We start from the raw sequence: 26,529 nt of genomic DNA, 5'->3' as shown, positions 1-26,529 counted from the left end.
GATCTCTGAGTTTTGTATCCGGCTTTAAAATAATGAGGGATTTATTATCCCCTTAACTTATTTTACGATGCTGGAAAAAAATAGCCTCTTGGCTCTTTATTGAAAAATAAAAAAGTAAGAAAGTTTTAAAATGGACTGATGTCAAGTATCTTTGTGAACTATAGACCCAAATGTGCAAATTTATTGGGGAAGGAAGCGATGAAAAAGTTTTTGAAAAAAAAAAAAAGAACCAAACCTTGGAGACTCGCTATTAAATGCTGAATAAAAACTGAATACAACCCGTGAAGTAAACATGATTGATTCAGCCAGTGTGGCATGTAGTGAAAGTTTAAAAAAAATTCAAACTTCATGGTGGACTCAATAAGTTAGAGCAGTCCTGGAGAACAAGAAAGCATATCAAACATTCTTAGCAAATAAGCTCGTAAGTATATCTCAAAATAATACAGAACAAAATGTTTAGAAAGCTATGTGTATGTGTAAAAATTCACTGAAAGACCAATGAGGTTAAAAAAAACTTAGAAATGAATTAAAAAGTACTGTAAAAGGTGGTGAAAATTTCAGGTGGATAAAATGGACATCAAAACTGAGGAGAAGGCATTCTAGAAGTCTGGAGTAATTACTATGAAAAAACCGTTAAATGAAACAAGTGAAGTAAACATGATAGAATAACAGTAGAAAATTTTCACTGAAAATTTTCTACTGTTAATGTGAGGCATGCTATTAGGAAAACATATTGCACTTGAGGCAGAAAGAAACTATCAGAACCATGAAATGGGGAAAGGCAGCTGATGATGCTTGACTAGAAATACTGAATAGTGATATAACAGTTTTACATGGAGGGGAAATACATTACATAATTCAGAATGTTTAATTCCATCACATTGGAATAGAGAAGGCAGAATTTCATCTTTAAAAAAAGGAAATAAAACTGAATACACAAGATTGTAGAGGAATTTCTATGCTAAGTGTTCCAGGTAAGATTTATGCTTTCAAATTCTGTTCAGATTTTGATTTCATATGGTTTAGAAATCATGGGAATATAACAAGGTGCCAATAAAAAAAAACTGAGCAAAATGCTAAACTTATGTTGGGTAAATGGAACATTATACAGAGCAATATATATATAGCCTGTATTTAGTCATTAGTTAGAATTGAATGAGGCCTGATCTAAAATCAGATATCTTTCTTTTAAGGTTACACGGTGATCAGCATTCATTCATTTATGATTCATCTTATGAAGGATTGATTTGATTTTTTTTTTTTATGGCGCAAAGACATCAAGGGTCATACTGCACCAGGACATAGGTCACAGCAGTACATATGGTAATTGGTAAGTAGGACAATCACAAACATTCATGCCCTTGGCAGAATTCAAACCTGAGGCTTGAGAGTAGAAATGCTAACCACTTGGCCTAGTTGGCTGAGTGGTTAGCATGTCTTTCTTTCTAAGTGATTTTACCATTAGATAGCTCTGTTCACGTATTCTTGAATGCCAGCAGCATCAAGTTCCTTTCTGATATCTTCATATTTTATGTGATTCCACCATCAGTGCCATCTGTTCATTTCCTAATGTTTCTCAAAACTCTGATCTGTTGTCTTTAGTCATTGATCAACTGTTTTATTTCTAAGGCACCTCTGAAACCTGTAAGTTAAACTTGGTTTGAAAACCATTTTATTTATTTTTTCTCTCTCAATCCAGATAAATTCATTTCTTTGACTCTACCAGACAGGTTTTTTTATTCTGTTTATTTCTCTATTTAATTTGCCATCTTCACTAAAATTTGTGCCTAAATTGGCAATAGATGAAATAGAGAACACTTATTCTGTAGGTCCTCCATTCAGAATGCAGTTAATCTTTTACATCCCTCCCCCTTCCTCATTTTGTCACTATCTTTTTATTACAGATTTTCCATACCATATTTCTTACAGCAATTCTTCAGTTTAGTTAAGGATTCCTTCAGATTTATACTGAATTTTTCATTTTCTGAAGTCTGTCTGATCCCGACAAGCCATATTTGGACTAAATCTTGGTTTTTCTTCCTGAAGTTTGTCTTCCACAATTTTTCTCAATCTCTGCTAATGTATACTTGCATAAATCATATCTGAAACACTTAGTTGGAAAATTCCTCCATAATTTTCATTTTTATTTCTATTTCTTTTTTTATAGTTGGGCACTACGAGAATTTTTTACCAATTATCTGGAATTTGACTTTCTGACCAGGCCTTCTGAATTATTATTATTATTATATGAGCAACTCCATGGAGTCAGAGGACTCATCGTGGGAGACCAAATCTATCCACACAATCTATCATACTTCTCCTTGAACCCATTAACAGACAAAGCATCATAATAACTGACTCTGGCAACACATTCCACTCATTCACAACTCTTCAAGCACAAAATCTAGTCCTCACACTCCTACTAACCATATCTTTATCAACTTCCAGGGATGACCCCTTGTTCTCGTCCCTCTAGCCAAGTGCTGAAACATTTCCTCTGCATGTCTTATAAAAATCTTTAAGCAACTTAAACATTTCTATCATATCTCCTTTTTTTCTCCTATCAACCAACTTCTGCAATCCACACACCTTCAATCTATCCTCATAAGGAATGTTCCCTATGAGGATACATTGAAGGTGTGTGGATTGCAGAAGTTAGTGGATAGGAGAAAAAGAGGATATATGATATCATCTCATTCCCACATATTTTCCTATCAACAAAATTTCTCATCTGTTACCATTTACAAAAGAAAAACTGTCACCTCTATCATTAGCTGGCATTTACCAAATACCTTGTGAATGTAATCTAACATACTTTGGTTAGAGAGGTCATTCTGTGGAAAAAAGAGTTAATGAACATCAATATTATATCGAATACATGAAAACCTCAAAAGTCTGGTCTGGCACAACATAGTATTGACACTAAACACAGTATCCAGTGGGATGAAGCTCGTCTTCTCCATAGAAGTAGGTTTAAATGTGAATGCCTTTTCAAAGAAAGTTGCGAAGCCCTTTAACATTGGCCAAATCTTAATCGGAACAATTGTCTCTCTCTTCCAAAAGTTTGGGAGATTCTTATTTTATGTAACCATCAAAAATAGAGTTTACTAATATTATTTATTAATATTAATTTCTAACATGTGGCAACAGTTTTTAATTGATAAACCACTGACTGCTGTATGTACCTGTATTCCCATTTCTTTGATTTGCTTGTTTCTACACACTGATGATGTACTATTATTTTCACTACGAAATAGCTGTATTTTCATTTCATTAAAGTTAATGACTGTGGTTATCGTGTAATTTATTGTTTAAATAAAGATGAGTGTCCGCGCTGTTAGCCTGGTGGCTGTGCACTTCACAACCATATGCTTGGGGAAGGAGTGTCCTAGGTTTGATTCCCATCGGTGATGTGAGGAACTGAAGGATCTTCCTCAGCCATAGCCAAGTTAGCCAGTCTTGGGTGTGGACAGTAGGGTTTTTTCCCCAGTTTATCCTGGGGTTTTTCATCCCGCAAAGCAGGCAAACCGGCCTTGAGAACTCAATGCTATGGACATAGGATACACCGGGGTGTATGGCTGACCACCTTATCCTGTGAATGAACGGTTTGCAGTCCGATGATTAATAAACCCTCGACACTGCAAAGTAAAAGAGGGAAGGAAGATGAGATAAAGATGAGTTCAGCTGTAAGGGAAGCTTGGGAACAGAGATTGGAGGCTCTGTTGATAAGGTCTTTGACAATACCATATCGTTGAGAAGGGCGATGATGGAAAGTTTATGTATGTATGTACCTGTCTGAGTGGGCTTTTCTGTAAACTGTAAAAGAAAGGTTGCCATTTGGCAAATATGTGATTACAGTATCTAAAAATAAGGTAAGATGTTATATATATTTTCACGGTATTGATGAATTGAAACCCTTGATTTACTAAAGTCACATTTTTCCCCTGATAAATGTGAGCTGTTTAAATTTACAGTACATGCAGGTCATTTTACATGGAAAGGGAAGATATACAAACAATTACTCGAGACAGCAATGAGCTCCCCTCCCCTCTCTCCCTTTAACCAGTTTCTACATAAAACACTTGGAAAAGCTAGTTATGAATACAGCCACTATCAAACCAGTGGTTTGGCTATGCTATGTTACGTTGATGATGTATTTGCTATTTGGCCACATGGCACAGGCACATTGGATACATTTTTACTGCATTTATATAGCCAACACCTTAAAATCCACTTCAGAATGGAACCGAAAGCTAATGAATGTCTGCCTTTCCTGGATATACTAATCACACAGCTTCCAGATGGTTCCTTATCTTTTTCTGTTTATATAGGGAAATATTTGCACAAACAGTCACACCATCATCCAGCTCAACAGTATGGTATTCGAAAAACACTTACTGCTGAACTCACTCACTTATGTCACACCTTCTTAGCCAATGGCTATAATTTCCATAGGATAGAAAAAATACTAAATGCTCTCCAGAAATCCCTTCCATTTCCTATGCAGTAAAACTGTTACCATCCCATACATTCAAGGCACATTTGAAAAGATATCTAGGGTGCTCAATAAATATCAGCTACTTATCATATTTAAACTTTATGTCAAATTGGGAACTCTCATCTGTTCACCTAAAGACAAACTCTCTCCTTTATCACATCCAGGAGTTTATGAGGTGCCCTGTTGTTGTGACCAGGCTTACTATGGACAGACAGGAAGAACTGCTGACATCTGCCTTGGGGAACATAAAAAAATACATCCAGTACTATCGTTATGGCAAGTGGTATTCATGCCTTGGATACCACTTCACGCAGGATCAATTGGAAGGAAAACAAAAGTACTACACTGAAGTCATAAGTCAAAGAGATTGTTTTTGGCAGAAGCTTTAAAACATACTCCAAACCTCAATAAGTATGTCTGTATAAATTTACCAAAAATCTGGGAGACAGTCATTTTAAGATCTCATTAATATTTGTTTTCTCTCTTCTTCTAAATTAGATGGCGCATAATTAAGACTTTAGTTCCTTATGTTGTCCATTACAATTTTTTTAAACCAGTCCTACTGTTATACCCGATTGTTGTTGCTTCACATACTGTGACACTCTTTTTGTACTCTGAAGATGCTGGATATAATATCAGCAAAATATAAGTTAATAAATATTATTTTCTTATCATTCTGTGTTGTCATCAATACCATGAAAATAAATAATATGTACTGTGAAAACAGGAGCCTTTTCACACATTTGAAGATAAGATGTTATTTTCTTTTTCAATGGTGAACTGGATTTTGGGGTGTTGTTTGAGTGTAGTGGACTGTTGACGTGCAAGGGGAAAGAGTCTAATGTGTCTGAGCCATGTTGTGAAATAGAGAACACATCATCATTATATCTTAATCAAATAGAAGGTTTGAGACTGACAATATCAAGAGCATGTTTTTGAAAATGCTCCATATAGAAATTGGCCAGGAGTGGGGAGAGCCCATGAAAATACCTTCTATCTGTTTATATAAGGTACCCTTCCAAGAGTTTTAACTAGTATGAATTAGCAAAATTAAAAAGATCAATAATGTCAGAAAGGGGAATATTTGTGAATAAGGAGGTAACATCAAAAACCATGAAGTCATTATTATTTAAAACTAAATTCTGGATTAAGGATTTGAAATGTGTAGAATATTTTATATAAGTGTGACCAGTAAGTGGAATTAAAGATTTAGCTAACTGTTTGGTTAATTTAAAGGAGGAGTCCGTAGCATCTACTGTGGGATTAAGAGGATAATGGGGTTTATGAATTTTTGACAGTCCATATATTGGATGTGGGGGGGGGGGCTAAAAAGGTTATGATTTTAACAACTTCAAGAGGCTAAGATGTGATATTTTTTTACAAGCCTTTTCAATGTGTTTTTTTCTGAGACTTGGTAGGATCATAATCTAGCAGTTTATAAGTGCTGCAGTCTCTGAGCAAAACATTCATTTTCCGGTTATAATCACTGGCATTGAAGAGAACAGCATCATCACCCGTGTCAGCTCTAGTTTTGATTATGTTGTTATCTTCATGGAGTTTACTCAGTGCATGGATCTGGCTATTGGAGAAAGAGAGAGATTGCTTTTTGGCAGTGACATTTGTGATAAGATGGTAGTTATGTCAATCCTGATGTTGTTGGTAACATTAGGAGGTAAGTTATGTACACCACATTCTATGTGCCACATGATTTCTAAACTATGAACTTCCAAGGCACTACTGCAAAGTTATGACCAAGGTTTAGCACACTAATGGCTGTTTGCCCAAAGTATGTTAGATTACATTCACAAGGTATCTGGTAAACTCCAGCTAATAATAGTGGTGACAGTTTGTCTTTTGTAGGTGGGAGATGATAGTTCTTCAAAATTCTACCAATCGATTCAGAGATGCCAGAAATATAAGGGATTGGAACCCTGTGGTCTGTTGAAGAATCCAGAGGTGTTAGAACATAGGAGTCAATTATCTGCTGGATTTTATCATTAAATTCCATTAACGTTTTGATAGCAAGAAGTTCTTGTTGTAAGCTTGAGGATGAGGAGCACACCTTATGTGCTCTATTAATTAAAGACTTCATAACACTTTGAGAGGTGTGATGAGCAGACTTTGATGAATGTATTTGCCAGTAAAGGTGGGTTTTCGATAAACACTGGTTGATAAATTACCAGAGGCTATACACGTAAGAAGGATGTCCAAGAATCTACAAACGGTGAGTTGAATGCATGGTTAAAGGCTATTGATCTGTTGTAGGAAAGTGGTAAGTTCATTTTCAGAATGAGGCCAAACAGCAAAGACATCATCATCAACGTAATGAAACCAATGAGAGGGTTGGGGATGAATGGATGAGAACAAGGTCTCTTCCAGATGGTTCAAAAAATAGTTTGCCAAAGGGGAGACAGAGGGCAGTACCTTCAATTTATCTATAGATCTTGTTTTTCCAGATGAAATATCCTGATTATATAACAAATTCAAAAATCTTTGCAATATCAGGAGGGTAATCATCACACATAAACACTAAATTACTATAAACAATAAATTACTCGATAACCACAGTAATTAACTTTAATGAAATGAAAGTACAGATAAAATAACAAATTCAAAAATCTTAGCAATATCAGGAGGGTAATCATCACACATATCACATTTTCTTGAGAAAATCAAAGATATTCAAATACAAGAGTCGGATTTGTTAGTCAACTTTGACATTGTTTCTCTCTTTACCAACATTCCATTATCTGACACTGTTAATTTATTATATGATGATTACCCTCCTGATATTGTTAAGATTTTTGAATTTGTTATTTTATCTGTACTTTCATTTCATTAAAGTTAATTACTGTGGTTATCGAGTAATTTATTGTTTATAGTCGTGCCATAGGTATCTTTTAAAGATTAGAATAATATTGATGATGTTGCTATTCCATGGATGTGCGCCACACACCTAGCACACTCGGAATATTTGCTGCTGATATATATACTATATTTACTCGAATATAACTTGCACTTTTTTCCCCAAAATTAAAGTTAAAAAATCACAGTGCGAGATATATGCAGGGATTTTTGGAAACTAAAGTTTTTCATGAAAAAACTTTGATGTTTATAATTAAATCCCAAATATTCATTATAATTTATAATTGCTCACATTATTTATAAAATGAATGCATTTAAATTTTAATTATCAATGTTATTTACGTGATTGGCCGCTCATCTCCATCACGAGATATATATCTTTAATGACAATGCTTCTGTAATTAAATTAAAACAAACAGTTTATTGCTTGTCCTTTTATGATTTAGGAATCGTATGATCTTTGAGTTTTAAACCAATAATGTGATGACTTGAAGGTTTCTCCATATTTCAAGCAAAAATTACCAGTAATTTACAAGACTTGAGATACGTAATGAACAATCCTTTATGGATGACTAATAAGAAATGAAAGTGGAGCATGGAATGGACAGCAATGGTAGGCCGGTAGAAATTGCACAGATATGAAGACATGCATATGATTGCTGCAGTAACAAAAGATCACACGACTCGACGACAAAGGCAAGCTGACAGTTGTTGAGTTGGAATGCTGATTTTCTTCAACCGAATTCCAAAATATCTGAAACTGCCATAACAATATTCACTGTCTATTTCTTAAAGTTTCAGAATTTTTTTCATGTGCGAGATATATGCAAAACTTTTTCATTTCTTTTTCCGTAAAGTAAAATCATGGGTGCAAGATATACGCGAGGGTGAGTTATATTCGAGTAAATATGGTATCCCACACAAGAAAGACCACAGAACCTTTAAAGTCACTAATACTGTGTGTGAGCAAATTAAAAATGACAGAGTAACATTGGAAGGGGAGGCAAACTGACGGTAAAAATCATTTGCATTCTTTCCCATGTCAGTTTTTATATATTAAGTCAGTAAAGATATTTTCTTTCATGCTTCTTAGTTAGAGTACATCATATTATAATCTTCAAGAAAAAAAAAAAATCACTAAATGCAAAATGTATAAGAAAAATCTAGCTTATGTGTAATTTTTGATAGTGTTTATCATACTCATTTGTATATTTTTATACAGACTTATTTTAGTATGCTAAAATAGCAGTTTGATATATAGGTTAGCAACAATTGAAGAAGCACATCGAACCCACAATCTGGAACTTGATACTTGCCATAATCAGTTGGTCTCCTCTTATTCTAACATCAATCACCTAGAGAAGGAAAGTCCTCAGCTGGAAAGACGCTTTTCTCTCTATCAGCAAATGCGAGGGTATGTCACAGACTTGGTTGAATGTCTCGACATCAAGGTGGGTTTTTGTACATTATACTCAGTACTTGGAAATGCAGTATATTTGATTAAAATATACTGGGTCTTCCTAGCCATGCTATATTCATTATATTATACTTGAATTTTATTTTAAAAAAAAAAGCTTCAGTAAGTTGCACAGTGAGAAAAATTATATTTTAATTCTTAATAGTCTTCTTCGACACTTTGGAAGATCATCATCAAATTTCTGCCATGTACCCTCAAGGGGTGTACAGGATATGATAGTACTACATGAAAAATTTACATCATTACTAACTTCCTAGCTACAATTTTCCTCCAAATCAGTCTGTTACTTGTCAAGACTCCAACATTATCAGATCTTATATTTATATCTTCTAAGGCACTTTTTACTGTATCAATCCACCTACATCTTGGTCTTCCTCTGGGTCGTTTTTCTGCCAACCTGACAAAACACTTGTTTTGGTAATCTCTCTTCGCCCATTCTGTTTAAGTGACCATACAACCTGAGATTAGCTCTGCAAATGCATTCCTAGATGCTGACAATATCAAGTTCTTTCTAATATCCTCGTTTTTAATATGATATTGCCATTGATGCCATCTGTTCGTGCCCCTAATCTTTCTCAGGACTCTCATATCTGATGTGCTGCACAGAGTCCTGAGCTCAATCCTATCGACCACCTGTGGGATGAATTGGAGTGGCGATTGAGATCCAGAGATGCACGTCCTCAATCTGTTGTTGAACTCAGTGCTACTTTGATGGAGGAATGGAGACACATTTCACCTGATATTCTGCCGCACATTTGTGGAAAGCCTCTCCCTCGAAGGGTGCAGGAGGTGATCAAAGCCAAAGGTGGACATACCCGATATTAGGGTACGCTTGCTGGTATCAATTGTAAATTACTAAAATGTCCAGACAATTATTGGTAGATAGTGTATAATGTTGTTGAAATTGCTGAATTAAGCATGAAGAAGGATTAATATAAATTTAGCTGGGAAGTAGTTTGTTAAGTAGAGTATTATAATAGGGTTAGTCTGTAATTTTTATTTTCCTTAGCATTTCTTTCTGCAACTGTTATGGAATGGTATGAAAAGATGGGTTTAAACGACTGCCCTGTCCTGTACAGAGTCCTGACCTCAACCCCATCGACCAGCTGTGGGAAACCTAAAAAAAATAATGGAGGCTTGTAGCATTAAAATGGAATTTGATGGGAACTGACTTCTTGTGATAATTGCTACATGCAACTTTATGCTAACTACATGAAGTGCAAAGAAGGTGGCAGGCATAATATTAGATTTATTTGTAAATGATATTCTATACTAATTCAACACCTAGCTAATGTTCAGAAACTTTATTCAAAGCTTACGCTTAGGCTGCACTATTCCAGACTTACCTAAGTCTCCGAACATCGTTCAAGAGTTGGATTAGTAAATGGAATGTCATTTAAATGTGGAAATGGTTTTGCAAAAGAAAATATAAGTAAAAGAAATAGTTTCTGAGTCATATAGAGAATTGATAAATTTGATAGATTTAGTTGAGGATAAGTGATTCATTACTGAAAGCAGCAAATAGGGGATAGATAATGCTAGTGAAAAAGTTGGCTTTTTTTGTGGATGAGGATTTTAATAGGTAGGATTCCTTACTCAATTGACTGTATGTTAGACACCAGTTCTAATTAAAGAGAAGTGGGGGAATATGTTATTCATTTAAGTCGCATAAATGTTACTCAAGTGTGTTTGTCTTGGACTAAAGTCAATTACTTTAGTCCAAAATATAAAGTTATGTATATGGAAAATGACAAATTATAGGGTATCATCAAATTCCTGAAAATATACTCTCAAGGGGTATTAGGATCTTATGATAGTACTACATAAAATAAAAGTTATATCAACTGCTTATTAATAATTTTCCTGGAGATTATTCTGTTATCTCTCAACATTCCAATATTATCATATCTTATATTTCTATCTGCTAAGGCACTTTTTACTATATCAGTCCACTTACATCTTTGTTTTCCTCTGGGTCTTTTTTTCTGCCATCCTGGCAAAGAACGCTTGTTTAGCTACTCTTTTCTTTCCCCCATTCTGTTAAGTGGCCATGCCATCTGAGATTAACTGTGCTAATATATTCCTGAATGTCAACAATATCGTGTTATTTCCTAATAGCCCCATTTTTAATAGGATACCAGTATTGATGCCATCTGTTTAGTCTCCTAATCTTTCTCAGGACTCATATTTGTGGTCTCCAGTCATTGAGCAAGAGTTTTATTTCTTATTCAGCTCTCAGATCCATAGTTTAAATTGGTTTGAACACTGTCTTGTATACAGCTACTTTTACTGTCTAGACTAATCTGTCTCTTATTCCATATAAATTTATTCAGCTGAATTCCTACCATACCAGCTTTACTAATTCTTCTAAATCTTCACTAAAAATGTGCCTAAATAGCTGAAATATTTTATTTGTTCTATAGGTTCACCATTTAGGATACAGTTAGTGGTGTTTCAATGTTCTATCTATTTTTTTATTGTCTTTGTCTTTTTATTGCTGATTTTCATACTAAATTTATCACAACAGTTATTCAATTTACTCAAAGAATCTTGGACTTGTGCTGGATTTATTCAGAAGTATAACATCATCTGCATAAAGTAGAGAGCTACGATTAACATCACCAATTTTTAAATCAGATTTAATAACACTTTTCTTCAGGATGTGATCCATGATAATAAATATCAGTGGAGATAATTACACACCCTTGTCACACACTTGATTTTATATTTAACTTGTTTCTTGTACCTGCTTAAATTCTAGTTACTGGCAACTTAGAGATTACATATTGCTTGATATCACATCACATTTACACCATATAACTAGCTTTTTTGAACAGCTTTCCTCTTGGCACCTTGTCATATTCCTTTTCCAAATCAACAAAACTTAAATAATGATCTTTGTTATATTCCAAGATTTCTCAATTATTTGTCTTAAAGTAAAAATCAGATCCTGCCAACCTCTATTTGGTCTGAATCCAGATTTTTCTTCAAGTTTCTCTTTCACAATTTTCTTAGCCATTTCTCAAGTATACTTGCATAAATCTTACGAGGAACACTCAGTGAAATACTTCTGTAATTCTCCCTTTCATTTTTATTTTCATTTTTAATAGATATGTACTACAAGTGCTCTGCTCCCGTCATCTGGAATTCAAACATTTGACCAGGCCTTCTGAATTATGCAATGCAGCCACTGTAAAACTTTCATACTTCCATATTTGAGCATTTCTGGTCTAATTTCATCTACCCCAGCTGTCTTTCATAATTTAGATTTTGTTTTGATTTTTTCTACTTCAAGTATGGGTATATATTCCTGACTGTATTCCTGTCGGGAGTTTTCTACCATCGTGCAGATGCTGTTTGCTTCATTTAGCAGTCTTTCAAAGTAATTACTCCAGACATCTGGAATATCTTCATCTTCAGTTTTTATGTCACGTTTCATCTCTGATTCCTTTTACAGTACTTTTTCCTCTATTTCTAAGCTTTTTCAATAGCCTCAAGAATATTTTACCACCTTCCTGATATTTATTTTCTATGTTCTTATGAAAGACTTCCTATGACTTGTTTAGCTGATGGTGATTTGTTGATGGTGATGAATTATGACCAACAGGAGCAGATATTCAGTTGAAAGACTAGTAGAAACGTGCATTTGCAGCTATTAGTCAGTTGCTGTGACTTGGGGATGTAGAGGAAGAACTAAATGAAATGTATATGCAAATTATTTGGATGAACCCAGCATGAATAATCATCATAGGGATTTATTTTACTATGGAAATGTAGTTATTATTATTATTGTACTGGTGCTGCCATGGAGTCTTAAGATTCATCGTGGAAGACCCAAACTATCCACATAATCTATCATTCCTCCTTGAACCCATTAACAGACAAAGCACTCACAACTGTCTGTAGCAACCCATTTCACTCAGTCACAACTCTCCAAGCAAAAAATCTAGTCCTCACATCCCTACTAACCACACCTTCATTCACCTTCCAGGGATGATCCCTTGTTCTGGCCCCTCCAACCAAGTGCTGAAACATTTCCCTCTGCATCAAAAACTCATTTGAAACTCTCCAAGTAAAAAATCTAGTCCTCACATCCCTACTAACCACATTGTCATTCACCTTCCAGGGATGATCCCTTGTTATGGTCCCCTCTGACCAAGTGCTGAAACATTTCCCCTGCATCAATTATGTAAAACCCTTTAAGCAACTTAAATGTATCAAACAAAAGGTGCCACCTAAGTATCCAATGTAAATAACTAAAAGAAAAGGTCATTACATTTCCTAACTTAATTAAAAAATGTAAATTAAATTAAAAATAAAACTATACAATTAGATAAAAGAAAGTTAGAAAAGATTTGCTGATTTAAAAAGTAATATCTCTCACAAGGGGGGGGGGGGTCGACATAGACCATCGGATCTGTTTAAGTTAGTGAAGTGAAGTAAAGTTTCACGTTTCTTTATAAAGAAACCGCTCCATGGGGAACTAACTTTTGTGAAGGACTCTTGCCTTTTTCCACTGAATTATATGTCTAGTGTTGATAGCATGCTCCCCAAGTCCAGACTGTTCAGGTTAAAGGTACTGAATATAAGACTTGTGTTCTTCTAGCTGAATAAAAGCAGATCTTCCTGTTTGTCCAAAATGACATAACCAACAGGCGCAGGGAATCTGGTGGATGCCTGGATAATTGAGATATGGAAGCTTCTCCTTAGGAGAAGCAAGAAAGTGGAGATTTTTCTGTTGGGGCCAAAGGCAACTAAAATATTCATCATCATCAAATTCCTGATATATACTCTCAAGGGTGTACAGGATATGATAGTACTACATGAAAAATTTACATCACTACTAACTTTCTATCTACAATTTTCCTCCAAATCAGTCTGTTAAATGTTAAGACTCCAATATTATCAGATCTTATATTTCTGTCTTCTAAGGCACTTTTTACTATATCAATCAACCTATATCTTGGTCTTCCTCTGGGTCTTTTTCCTGCCAACCTGGCAAAGAACACTTGTTTTGCTAATCTTTCCCCTCCCATTCTACTTAAGTGACCATACCACCTGAGATTAGCTCTGCTAATGCATTCCCGGATGTTGACAATGTCAAGTTCTTTCCTAATATCCTTGTTTCTAATATAATATTGCCATTGATGCCATCTGTTCACGCCTATAATCTTTCTCAGGACTCTCATATCTGTGGTCTCTAGTCTTTGATCAAGTGTTTTGCTTCTAACCCAGCTCTCAGATCCATAAGTTAAAATTGGTTTAAACACTGTCTTGTATACAGCTAATTTAGTGTTCCGACTAATTTCTCTCTTATTCCATATGAATTTATTCAGTTGACTTCCCACCATACCAGCTTTGCTGATTCTGTTGTCTATTTCCATATTTAATTTACCATCTTCAGTAAAAATCGTGCCTAAGTAGCTGAAATGTTTTACTTGTTCTATAAGTTCTCCATTCACAACACAGTTGACATTTTCAATGTTTCTGCCTATTTTCATTGTCTTTGTCTTTTTAATGCTGACCTTCATACCATATGTATTCTTGCAGACTTGTAGCAGATTTATTTAGAAGTATAACATTATCCGCATAAAGCACAGAGCTGAGATTAACATCTCCAATTTTGATATCAGGTTTAATACCATTTTCCTTCATAATGTGATCCATATAGATAATGAATAAGAGAGGGGATAATGTACATCCATGTCTGATACCAGATTTAACATTAAACCATCTTCCTTCAATTCTAACTGTAGCGTTTGGAATAGCATCTCTCTTGGCACCTTGTCATATTCCTTTTCCAGATTTACAAAACACAGATCTTTGTATATTCCCATGATTTCTCAACTATCTGTCGTAAAGCGAAAATCTGATCCTGACAGCCTCTATTTGGCCTGAATGCAGCTTGTTCTTCACCAAGCTTCTCTTCCACAATCTTTCTCAACAGTTTCTTTTTGCATATATCTTACCATGTACACTCAGTAATGAAATGCCTCTGTAATTCTCACATTCAGTTTTATTTCCCTTTTTATATATGAATATTATGAGAGCTCTACTCCAGTCATCTGGAATTTGTCCCTCTGTCCAGGCCTTCTGAACTATGCAGTGCAGCCACTGTACGACTTTTATATCTCCATACTTCAGCATTTCTGGTCGAATATCATCTACTCTTGCTGCCTTTCTATATTTCAGGCTTTTGATGGCTTTTCTATTTCAAGGATTGTATTTCTGGTCAGTGTTTTTTACCACCTTTCTGTCATCACTGCTTATTTCATTTAGCAGTTTTTTCGAAGTAATTACTCCATACTTCAAGGATATCTTTTTCTCCTGTTTTCATGTCACCTATTTCATCTCTAATTCCTTTTACAGCACTCTTTCCTCCATTTCTGGGCTTCTTCAACAACCTCCAGAATATCTTGCCACCTCCTTCATATTTATTTTCTATGTTCTTGCCAAAGTTCTCCCATGACTTTTGTTTAGCCAGTTTTACACAGTGTTTAGCTTTCTTACATTTGTGTCTGTATTCTCTAAGAGCACAAGCTGACTTATTTGCCAGGAACTTTTGATTTGGTTTCTTCTTTTCATTCACTGACTCTTTAACTTCCTGTGTCCACCATGGAATTCTGATTTTTCTATCCTTGCACACAACTTCACCACATGCCTCTGTGGCTGAATCAATCAGTGTTTTCATCAAGGCTTGTTGCTTAATCTCCAAGGTTCGGTTCCTGCTCTCAAACTCTTTCATTTTTTCTTGAATAATGTTTGTGTATTTTAGTCTACTGTTCACATCTGAGAGCTGCTCAACTTTTATTCTCTTTAAAACTTTCTTAAATGTTCTTCTTTTCAATATGAAATTCAATTTATCCTCCTCAAGACTAAATGGTGATCACTTCTAATTTCAAATCCTCTGTATACTCTGGTGTCCTGCACCAGTGGGAAAACATCACTATCAACAATAACATAGTCAATGAGACCTTTCTTATTTTTTGCCTCTTCTCTCCATGTAAATTTGTGCACATTTTTATGTTGGAACATTGTGTTAGTAATAACCAGTCCATGTCCTACTAAAATATTCAGTGGTTTTAAAACTTTCGCTATGCATTCACTAATGCCTTGTACAATAAGGGATAGGAATATGAGTTATTTCTTCTGTATTTGAAGAGGTAGAGATACCAAAACTGTTGAAAGCTCGTTTGATGAAAGAATCCTTATAACCATTAGAAAAAAAAGTGGATACAATATGTTGTAATTCTTTCTCTAACAGTTTACCTGGGATAGTTTACTTTTTGACTGGGATAGTGATAAGATTCATTGGATATAATGTCCTGTTTATTTACTTCTTCTGGGGTAAATTGGATCCTGGGATGAAGTACGTTTACTTCATCTCGGGATCCAATTTACCCTAGAAGAAGTAAATTAGCAATTAGCATTTTTAGATCTTTTAATTCTTCGTCACCCTGATATCAGTTTTTTGGAAGAAGACTCATACAGGCCATTATATTCATGCTGAAACTCATTACCATCCCAGTCAAAAGGCTGGAACTATTAAAACATTGACAGAGAAAGTAGTGGGGGACAATATATCCTCTAATTTTTGCCATCCCATGTGTGTGGCACTCATCCTTTTTATAAGATCTTGTATGTTGCATGCTAAGTAATTACACTGTTAAGTAATTACATGCCATCTCCCCCCCCCCCCCCCGATTAATTTAGTCATTTCTTATAGATTTCAAGATGCTGAACATAAATATAGCAATGACGCCATGTTAAGTCGAGGACATAACCTTGATGTTACTCCCAGGCAAGTTCCAAAAGCAAAAATCTGTGAGTGGATACCAAGAGAAGGAAAGGTTGCCAAATAACAAATGGAGAAATGATGTACAAAGATTTGACATGAGATAGCAAATATTATGCTAAGGACAAAAAGAACTGGAAATTTATGGGAAAGACCCATTTCCATCAGTGGATGGAAAGAGGCTGAGGAAGATAATAAACATCGAGATGGTAGTGTAAGACTTCTGCCTGAGACTCTATAGAGGAAAATCTAAATACTAATTACATAATATTTTACAAATTGTTGTTACTATTGCGGGAATAGAAACTAAATTAGTCCTTTCAGCATTATTCAGTCAGTTAATCAATTCTTTCAGTATTGTGCGTCTAGGAAAACACTTGCAGAACTTCCCAGTACTGGAAAATTTACTAGCAGAGGAGTTTAAATAAAGCCTTAGTAAGTTTGCAACTCCATATCAAACCAAGAGAAGATTCCAGAGTTCTTTAAACAATATTTAGGAAGTGATCTCTTTTTTAACTGTAACTAATACTTCCTTATAAATTAGATACGAAATTGCTAGTTTAAACCTAGTTGCTTCAAAGTTAAGATTCTTTGAAGATTTAAATAAATAAATAGCTTAGCATTAAAGAATTTATCTATTTTAATTCTCTTTTAACGAATAATAAAATATTTCATGATTCTGCAAACAAATTTTCTGGCTGTTTACTTTCACAAAATTGTGCTGAAGCTTTTGATAGCAGTGATGCAGACTGAAGATAGGCATTAAATGTTTTTTCAAATTAATTAATGTGTCAATTGGATGTTCTCTCTCTCTCTCACTCAACCGTTTTATTAGGAATCTATTCAGACACTCGCTAAATTCTAAAATCAGAACATGTTATGTGCAAAAGCAAGTAGTACATCAAAAATATGGTACTTCAGTTAATATAAAATAAAATAAAATGCATGGTTAAGGACAAATTAAAAAGTTGCCTCAGCTTTAAACTATGTTTTAATCAACATTTCTTTGGCATTCATGTATTGTGTTATACCATTAAGGTATGAGAATTGATAAATTTTTCTTTTAAGTATTTTTAATGAGGATCTCTTGATTTAGAAAAAAAAAAAATCTTGATTTATTTCCTGATAGTAGTTTTATCTTTGTCAGGTACCTCACATTGCAATTTTGGAACGTCAGATGACTGAACTTTTAAAACAGCGAGCTGAAAAGTTACTCCGTCGTAGACAACAAGACATTAGGGACCAGTCAGATGAGTTTTCTAAACTTTCTAGTAAGTACATAATTTTCAAGTTGATAAATCACCACCTCTGGTTTCCAACAACATGTTGTATGGTTCAACAGAATACTTGCACATCAGAAAATAATATTGCTGTAATATCTCTCATGAAGATATACTGTAAATGTATATGAAATAAAATTCTACTGATGTTTATTATTTAGAGGCACTAATATCATTTGTCTTCCATTAAAAAAAAAAAAAGTATTAAATGCATAGTGAGTTATTTCTCTAATTGTGGCTTATGTTCCCATTCGTCATGTGATTATGAAGAAGATACATTTACTGAATAAAATTGAATATCTATTAAACTTCTATTAGCATTCTAATATTATTTTCTCACCTTATGAAATATTGCTGTCTGAGCAGGGTAGGCATTTTTGCATTTGCCGCTCTCATGAAGGGCTTTGGATTTGATTCTGCAACCCATAATTGAACCAACTGCTAGAATGAGGACCTTCAAAATTCCCTGCTACTGGCTGTAGTGCAGGCTGAGTGAAAATCTGTTTTTGTTTTGTTTTTTAACTAGAGCCATTGAATATATGCTGAATTTTTATCTTGGATAGCTTTTGTACGCTCTAGTAGTTGGTTCAATTATTGGTCGTAGAATCACGGAATCTGGAAAGCAGAAACAGTAATCAGAGAAAAGAAGCATAGAAATTCTTGAGGTTATCCCAGTTTGCACTGTTTTAGTGAAATATGACACAAACCTAAGTTTGACCTTGAGAAGGTTAATCAATAAAAAAGGATTATGTTTGGATGTTGTTAGGAGGTGTTGGAAGAATGATGAGGATTATTTGATATTCTGGTAGGTAGATGAGCAATTTGTGTTAGGTCATTACTGATAGTTCCACTTCCATCTCTACTTGATCTGTGAAGTTGGAGAGGAGCCAGTTTGAATTATGAACATTAGACTATGAATTACAGTAATTAGACTGTATGAAATCAACTTTTAGAGGTATCAATGAGGGATGACCATCCAACATCTGAATTAGAAGAGCAACAATGCTAAAAACCTAAAATAACAACAACAACAAAAAAAAACTTAAGATCAGCAAAAGCGTGTGTCACAAACAGCACTGGCTGCATCCTATTGCATTATGTGCTAAACTAAGCTAAATCTGACTAGATAAATCTAAACCTAGTCACAATTTATAAATCAGTATTACTATTTTTTTTTCTTAAAAAATAAGCTATCTTTTCACATTCTTAATGTACAGAAGATTTGAAATCGGAAGTTATCACCATCAGATCTTTGACAGAATAAAAATGAAAAGAAACACATGTACAAAGAACAAAGAATCAGCTTTCATTGAATTGTAAACTTAAGTAAATCTATTATTGGAAGAAAAGTGATAATGAAAATAATGAATAAAACATAAATGGCTATGTCAAAATCTGAAGAAAACATTGATTAATTCAGTCAGGGAATTGATGTGATGAATGTGTAGAAAAATCCATGAATTCCACAATGGCCTTAGAAGGTACTCACAGAATAGCAGAAATTGTATTGAAAGTTTCTGGTGAGTAAATCAGCATGTACCTTCAGAGAACATAGCAGAAGATGTAAGAAAGCTATGTGTAAAATCAGCTAAACAAAAATTATGGGAAGATTTTTATACAAATCTTCCCATAATTTAATACAAATACAAAAGATAAATATCACAAAGGTTATCTGATTATCATATTGGGAAAAAAAAGCTTAGAATTAGAGGAAGGAATACAACAAAAGGATTCAGAAATTTTTATGTAATATTTTGGTTGACTAACCAAAATATTACATAAAAATACAGAGTAATTACTTTAAAAAATTATTACAGCAATATCAAATATCTTGGAGGATGGCAGCAACTGTTTGCAAATTTCAACATCGGAACTAAAAAGAAAAACAATTAGAAATATGAAAAATAAATGCAGCCATAGTAACATGATATTTGACTAGAAAATAAAACTGAATGGGAGAATAATAGAATTTCACTGTTGACCGTCTGGGTAAGATTTATGCAAGAATACTTGAGAAAAGGCCAAGGAAAGTTATTGAAGAGAAGCTTGCTACAAGAAGAAGACATAGCCTCAACAACCTCCTTAACAATGGAGGTTGTTGAGGCCTATTTTATTTTAAGATGCCTAGTCAAGAAATTGTCCACCCGGTTAGCCTAGTGCCTATGCGCTTCGCAACCATATGCCTGGGGAAGGAGTGTCCTGGGTTCGATTCCGTCGATGATGTGAGGAACTTAAGGATCTTCCTCAGCCATAGCCAAGTTAGCCGGTCTTGGGCATGGACAGCAGGGTCCCCCCCCCCCCCCCCAGTTTATTTGGGGTTTTTTCGTCCCGCAAGCAGGCAAACTGGCCCTGGGAACACACACACGGATACATTCATGAATATCGCCCTTGGGGGATGCAGCAGAGGAGTGGCGAACTGGCTTAATGCGCCAGTAACCCCTAATTAGGAGGGGACTCAATTCATCCTGGACAGATGAGAAGGATAGGATAGATTAGTCAAGAAATTATGTGGTCAAGAATAGATATGGGAAGGATATCTATTTAATTTTATAGATCTGGAAAAAGGCATATGAAATGGTGCCAGGTGATAAACTTGTCAAAATACTGGAATTATATGATAGAACAGGAACATTATTTAAGAAATTGATATGATGTAAAATTGAGGATAAGGCAAGGATGCTTGGTATCCCTTAATAGTTAATCTATTCCTGTCTATATGGGTCACATTATGAAGAAAGTGCCATTAAACCTGATATCAGAATTGGAGATATTATACTCTGCTCTTCATGCAGATTAATTCACTACAAATATTCAGGACTCCCTAATTAAATTAACAGCTGTATCAATATGAAAATCAGCAATAAAAGACAAAACATGAACTTCATTCTCAATAGAGAACCTATAGAATAAATAAAATATTTCAGCTGTTTAGGCACAAGTTTTAGTGAGAATGGTAAACCAAATATGGATAATAAAATTAAGGAAGCTGATATGGTGTGGAGCCAACTAATAAATTTATGAGTAGTTTGTTGACTATCTCTTAAACCAACAACATACAGCAATAAATGCCTATGCCTCTAGCACTTACTGACAGTGTTTTGAGTGGCACCATTTCTTAGTCACATGTATCACAAGTATATGTCAATGAATATTGGTACATATTTATTTTAATTGACATAAATGTCTTTCATTTGATCAATATGTTCAACTGAAATGTTTTGCTCATGAATTAATTTCAATATTTGGCCCTACATATCTGTGAAAAGACATTTTTCAAAGATGAAAGCTTAAAATTGTCATTAGAAGTTAGCTTCATCTGATGTACATTTGCAATCGATTTTGATGACTGATAACTAACTCTGAATTCCAAATAAGCAAAATTATATCTCATAAGAATAATTTCACACCTCAGTCGTTTCATAAAAAGCTCTTTATACACAATTGTGTATGTTGTTATTAAAAAAAAAAAAAAGTGTACATTTTGTTTTCTATATATATAAATGTATGTTATCCTCAATTTTACTTTGAAGTCTAAAATATTTACTATCCAGCCCTTCTCAGAAAAAGTTTCTGCCAAACTCTGCCTTAGAGTACTGAAATGTAAGATCTGACAATGTTAGAATCCTGGCACATACTGCTGACAGCAAGCTAGTAATAGGGCAAACATAATCATTTAGTATTAGAAGTATATCAGTTACACACTATAGCAAACATCACTATAACAAACTACAGTAAGACCTGTCCTGTACTAAAGCACAAACCTTTACAATAGTGAACTGAAGATCCATGCAAATGATGCCACAATCCACAAAGCAATCCTGTGGAATACTGCATAAAATGTATTTGTGTTTTGTATTAAAACTAGGTTCGATTAAAAAATAAAAGAAAGGGAAAAAAAATTGTGGCTGCGGTCACTAAACAGTGAAATGGCATGAAATAGAACAAAGAAAATTTGTTGGAACCATATATATATATATACGAGGGTGTGCTGAAAAGTTGTGATAATCACCATGAAGGAATTGAGGTAGAATCATGTAACTTACACATTATTCTACATATTCTCCATGAAGTGCTATGCACCTGTTACAATACTGCTGCATCATTTGCTGTCCTCTAGGGGGGAAAAAAGTCTTTCCCTTGTTGCACAAACCATTTTTCAGCTGCAGATATGACTTCATCATCTGTGGTAAATTTTGTTCCTGTCAAATGTTTCTTTAAATATGAGGATAAGAAATAGTCAGATGGGGCCAAGTTTGGCTAATAGGGTGGGTGAGGCAGACATTGCAAGTCCAAGTTGTGTACTGTCTGTTGGGTTTCATGAGCAGTGTGAGCAAGTGCATTGTCCTGCAAAAGCAACATGCCTCTGCTCAGTTTCCCATGCCATTTTTCCTTCAGTACCTCTTTCATTTCCTTCAGAGCTGTTGAATAAACTGCTGTTGTAACAATTTCACCTTTTTTTTTGAGGTACTTGGTAAGGATTACACCATCCATATCCCAGAAGACAATGACAAGAACTTTCCCTGCTGATTTTTTGCATTTGGAACTTCTTTGGCCTGGGAGAACCTTTGTGTCTCCACTGTATTGACTGTTGTTTGGGCTCTGGGTCACAGTGAATGAAGCTATGTTTCATCGATAGTCACAATACGAACCAAAACATTTTCACCTGATTTTTCAAAATGACCCAAAATCCCTTGAGATGATAGCACACGTTCTTTCTTTTGGTCGGCATTCAAACATTTGGTGACCCACTTTGCTGAGAGCTTCTGCATGTCCAGATGCTGGTGAATAATGTCCAACTCGTTCCCTGGTTTTCCCCCAGAGCCTTTGCATTGTTTTTGGCTGGTACTCCTCTATCATCAAGGATCATGGCATGCACTGCATCGAAGTTTTCATGTGTGATTGCTATGGAAGGTCTTCCTGACCTGTGGGATATCTGTTGTCTCAGGATGCCCAGTTTTAAACTTGGCCATCCATCTAGCAACTGTTGGATATGTGGAGGTACAGTCCCCTAAAGTCTCACACAAAGTTTGATGAATCTCAATTGCAGATTTTTCTTGCAGCACAAAAAACTTGATGACAGCTCACGCCTTTTTGTCTTTGAATTTCTTCAAAACCTCTGACATCTCTTCTTATGTATCCTAAAAGAAAAAGAACAAATTAGTACAATTTGATTAAACATGTAGTTAAAAGGTTTTGAGTTATGTTCTTTCTTGTGGTTATATCAGTTGCTTTATATCATTTGTGTTCTAGGTGTTTATCAGAACTTTTCAGCCCCTCCCCTTGTAAAGCACACACAACAACATCAAAAAGTGCTGATGTAGACAATAATGGGAGACAAGAAAGAAGGGAACTAGAAGAATATGAAAGTATAAAAATGAAAATTCAGAATTAAAGTTTAAATTTTGAAATTTTACATTATCTTAAATTTGTGTTATTTACCTGAAATCTTCATAATGAAGTAAAGGGATATACACTGCTTGGAAAGAAGTCAATGAACATCTCCTATGAGCAAGGTGCATCATGGCATGTAATGATTCATGTGTTTGTAGTCAGTATAAATTGAAGGAATATGAAGCCTCCAAGTCAGTGCAACTGTGTTCGGGTAAAATGGCTGCAAGAAGGGAACTGACAGGGTTTGAAAGAGGCATTGTGATAGGATGCCATGCTGCAATTCTATCTGTTTTGCAGACTGTTGACAAGGATCATCCCAGGTCAGCAGTCAGTGATACCATACTGAGGTGGAAGCAGAGGGAGTCAACTCCAAGTGCTACCTGCAGTGGACAACCCACCATACTCAACGAACCTGATCGTAGGGTGCTGTGAAGGATAATATGTAAAAACTGCTCTTCGTTGACCACAGTGCCAGATGAGGAGTTCTGGGCATTGTGCTGGAACACGAATCTGCACAAAAACATTCAGAACAGAGGTTCACAACATGGGTTTCCATGGTATGATCTCAATACGCGAGCCCTACATTATGCGAACCAAACATGCATAGTCTTCAGTGGTGCAAAGAGTGTGGGACATGATCTTGGAAAGTTGTGTTATGGAACGACTAATTATTGGGAACTGACTGGGAAGATGGATGGGTTTGGTGGATGCTCAGTGAATGTCTCACCAGAGGGTGCGTAAACCCAACTATGAAATTCGGAGTTGGCAGTCTAATGATATGGTCTTGTTTTTCTGATTTGCCCTTGGACCTCTTTTTTTGGTGGCTTGAACATTGAATTCTGAGAGATATCTGAACATTCTTGACAGTGCAATGCTTCCTACTTTGTGGCATTTCTGCAGAACTGACCATTGTCTCCTTCAGCAAGTCAACACCATGTCATATGGGTGCTGCTGTAACTGCTTGGTTTGTGGACATGAATATCACCACACTTGACTGGGCCTCCACAGAGCCCTGATCTCAATCCTATTGAACATCTGTGGGATGAACTGGAGCATCAGGTTAGGTCAAGGGACATCAACCTCACAACAGTTCAGGACCTCATTACATGCCTTCAGAAAGAATGGTCCAAAATTTTTATTGCTTGTGGAAAGTATGCATGCCCTGTAGAATTGCTACAGTCTTTGCAGAAATTGGAGGTCCTTCATCTTATTAAGGTGAGCACAAGGGCTCTTTGTTCCTCACACTATGGTGTCTGTTGACTTCTTTTCAAGCAGTTTGTGTGTGTGATTTTTTTTTTAAATTTAAATTATATAATAATAGAATAGAAAGAACCAGTAATAAACTGTGTTCTTAAGTGAATTTAATGATGCTTTTTTTAGCAGGTGTTAATAATTACCGATTTTTTTAAAAAAGCTAAACCTCACCTTAATAGAAAAATTGAAAACATTGGTCTTTTAAAGGTTATGACCTTCTATATAAAAATAGTAATAAAAAATTAAATTTTGGAGCATGTTAATTCTTTTACTTATTTGAGATATATGATTTTATATGAAGATAAATGGAAATATAAAAATTACAGAATAAGTTAACAGGAGAAGTGGAGTTAGGTTGAAGCATAAAATTTATTCTTTGCTTAAACCCAATTCCTAATTGATAACTATTATTTAAGGAATTGACAGCGTATACTAGAAATATAGATTAAATAAACTTTAATATATACTTTCCGATATTTCGGCGAACGTCACATTGCCATCTTCTTGGGAACTTACTATAAAGACACGTGCACACAAGTACTAATAACAGCAAATGAGACTGACGGTTTCCTAAAGTCCTGATGGTGCCCCCTGGCGGGCTATATTGGTTGTTCTTGGCCTTTGGGCTGAAGTTCTTCTGATAAAAGTTTCCCAAATTTGGGGCAGTTTCGTGCATCCAAATTTGTTGAGGTTTGGCATGTTCCTAAGGGCCGAGGCTGATTCCATGAATAGTCTTTCATACTTGAACTTGCTGCGGTGTATTACGGTGGCTTTCTTCCATCTTATTCTGTAGCAAGTATCCAGAGCGTGGTCTGCAAGCCCAGAGTGGCTGTACTGGTGAAATCGGATGTAATCCTTGTGTTCTGAGATTCTGATATTTGCTGTCCTGCCTGTTTGGCCAAAGTAGGACAGTTTACAGCTGCAAGGGACCTGGTATACACCAGGTAGGTCTAGGGTAAGTGGTTGGTCTTTGGTGGAGCGGATGAGGGATGCCAGTTTTCTATGTGGTCTGTAACAAGTGGTCAAGTCATGTTTTTTTTTTAAGATTTTATTGATTTTTTCCGAGGTGCCTCTGATGTAGGGAATAGTGATGGATTTAGAGTAATCTTTTTTGTGAAGGGGAGGGGTGGGTTGTGGATAACTGGGTCCAAGCTAAATTTCCTCCCGATATCTCAGCCCTATTTCAGTTTACAATGAACTCAGGCTATTTTGTTTGGCAGGAAAAATTCTACAAACAAATAGAGGGGACAGCCATGGGTTCACCACTTTCCCCACCCTTGGCCAACTTCTTCATGGAGATGTTTGAAGAGAAAGCCTTAAACTCAGCCCCACAAAAACCTACCATATGGCCTCGCTACGTTGATGATGTTTTCGCTATTTGGCCACATGGCCCGGATTCACTCCTCTCCTTCCTAACACACTTGAACAACCAACACCCTAGAATCAAATTCACCCTGGAAAAAGAGGAAAACAATAACCTCCCCTTCCTAGACACACTAGTCACCCGCCAACCTGATGGAACCTTGGTTTTCTCAGTTTATAGAAAACCCACCCATACAGGCAGATACATTCACCAACAATCCCACCCCCCCCCCTCACAACAATATGGAGTTATTAAAACATTATTCAACAGGGCAAAAATAATCTGTTCTAATGATCAAGCCCTAACCACTGAACTAAATCACATCCGTGACACTTTCTCAGCCAACGGCTACCCCCTCCAAAAAATACTTAACCCAGTTATCCACAACCCACCACCACCTCCCCTTCACAAAAAAGATTACTCTAAATCCATCACTATTCCCTACATCAGAGGCACCTCGGAAAAAATCAATAAAATCTTAAAAAAACATGACTTGACCACTTGTTACAGACCACATAGAAAACTGGCATCCCTCATCCGCTCCACCAAAGACCAACCACTTCCCCTAGACCTACCTGGTGTATACCAGGTCCCTTGCAGCTGTAA

General features: G+C 35.5%; 1 protein-coding gene across 2 annotated transcripts in view; it reads left to right on the top strand.

The window, feature by feature from the left end:
* Positions 1–26,529, top strand: part of LOC150099324 (PAX3- and PAX7-binding protein 1-like) — a 291,434-nt gene that overhangs the window by 78,416 nt on the left and 186,489 nt on the right. For both annotated transcript variants that reach the window (XM_090403794.1, XM_090403795.1), the window contains exons 8-9: positions 8,625–8,814; positions 17,783–17,906. In XM_090403794.1, the coding sequence (XP_090259920.1) occupies positions 8,625–8,814; positions 17,783–17,906 (314 nt within the window). The remainder of the gene's footprint in view (positions 1–8,624; positions 8,815–17,782; positions 17,907–26,529) is intronic.

The sequence above is a fragment of the Typopeltis vanoorti genome, chromosome 14, assembly GCF_054136105.1.
Source record: "Typopeltis vanoorti isolate ZY-2024b chromosome 14, IOZ_Tvanoo_1.0, whole genome shotgun sequence".
In the NCBI taxonomy this organism is placed as follows: Eukaryota; Metazoa; Arthropoda; class Arachnida; order Uropygi; family Thelyphonidae; genus Typopeltis; species Typopeltis vanoorti.
This window is presented reverse-complemented; position numbering and strand designations above follow the sequence as displayed.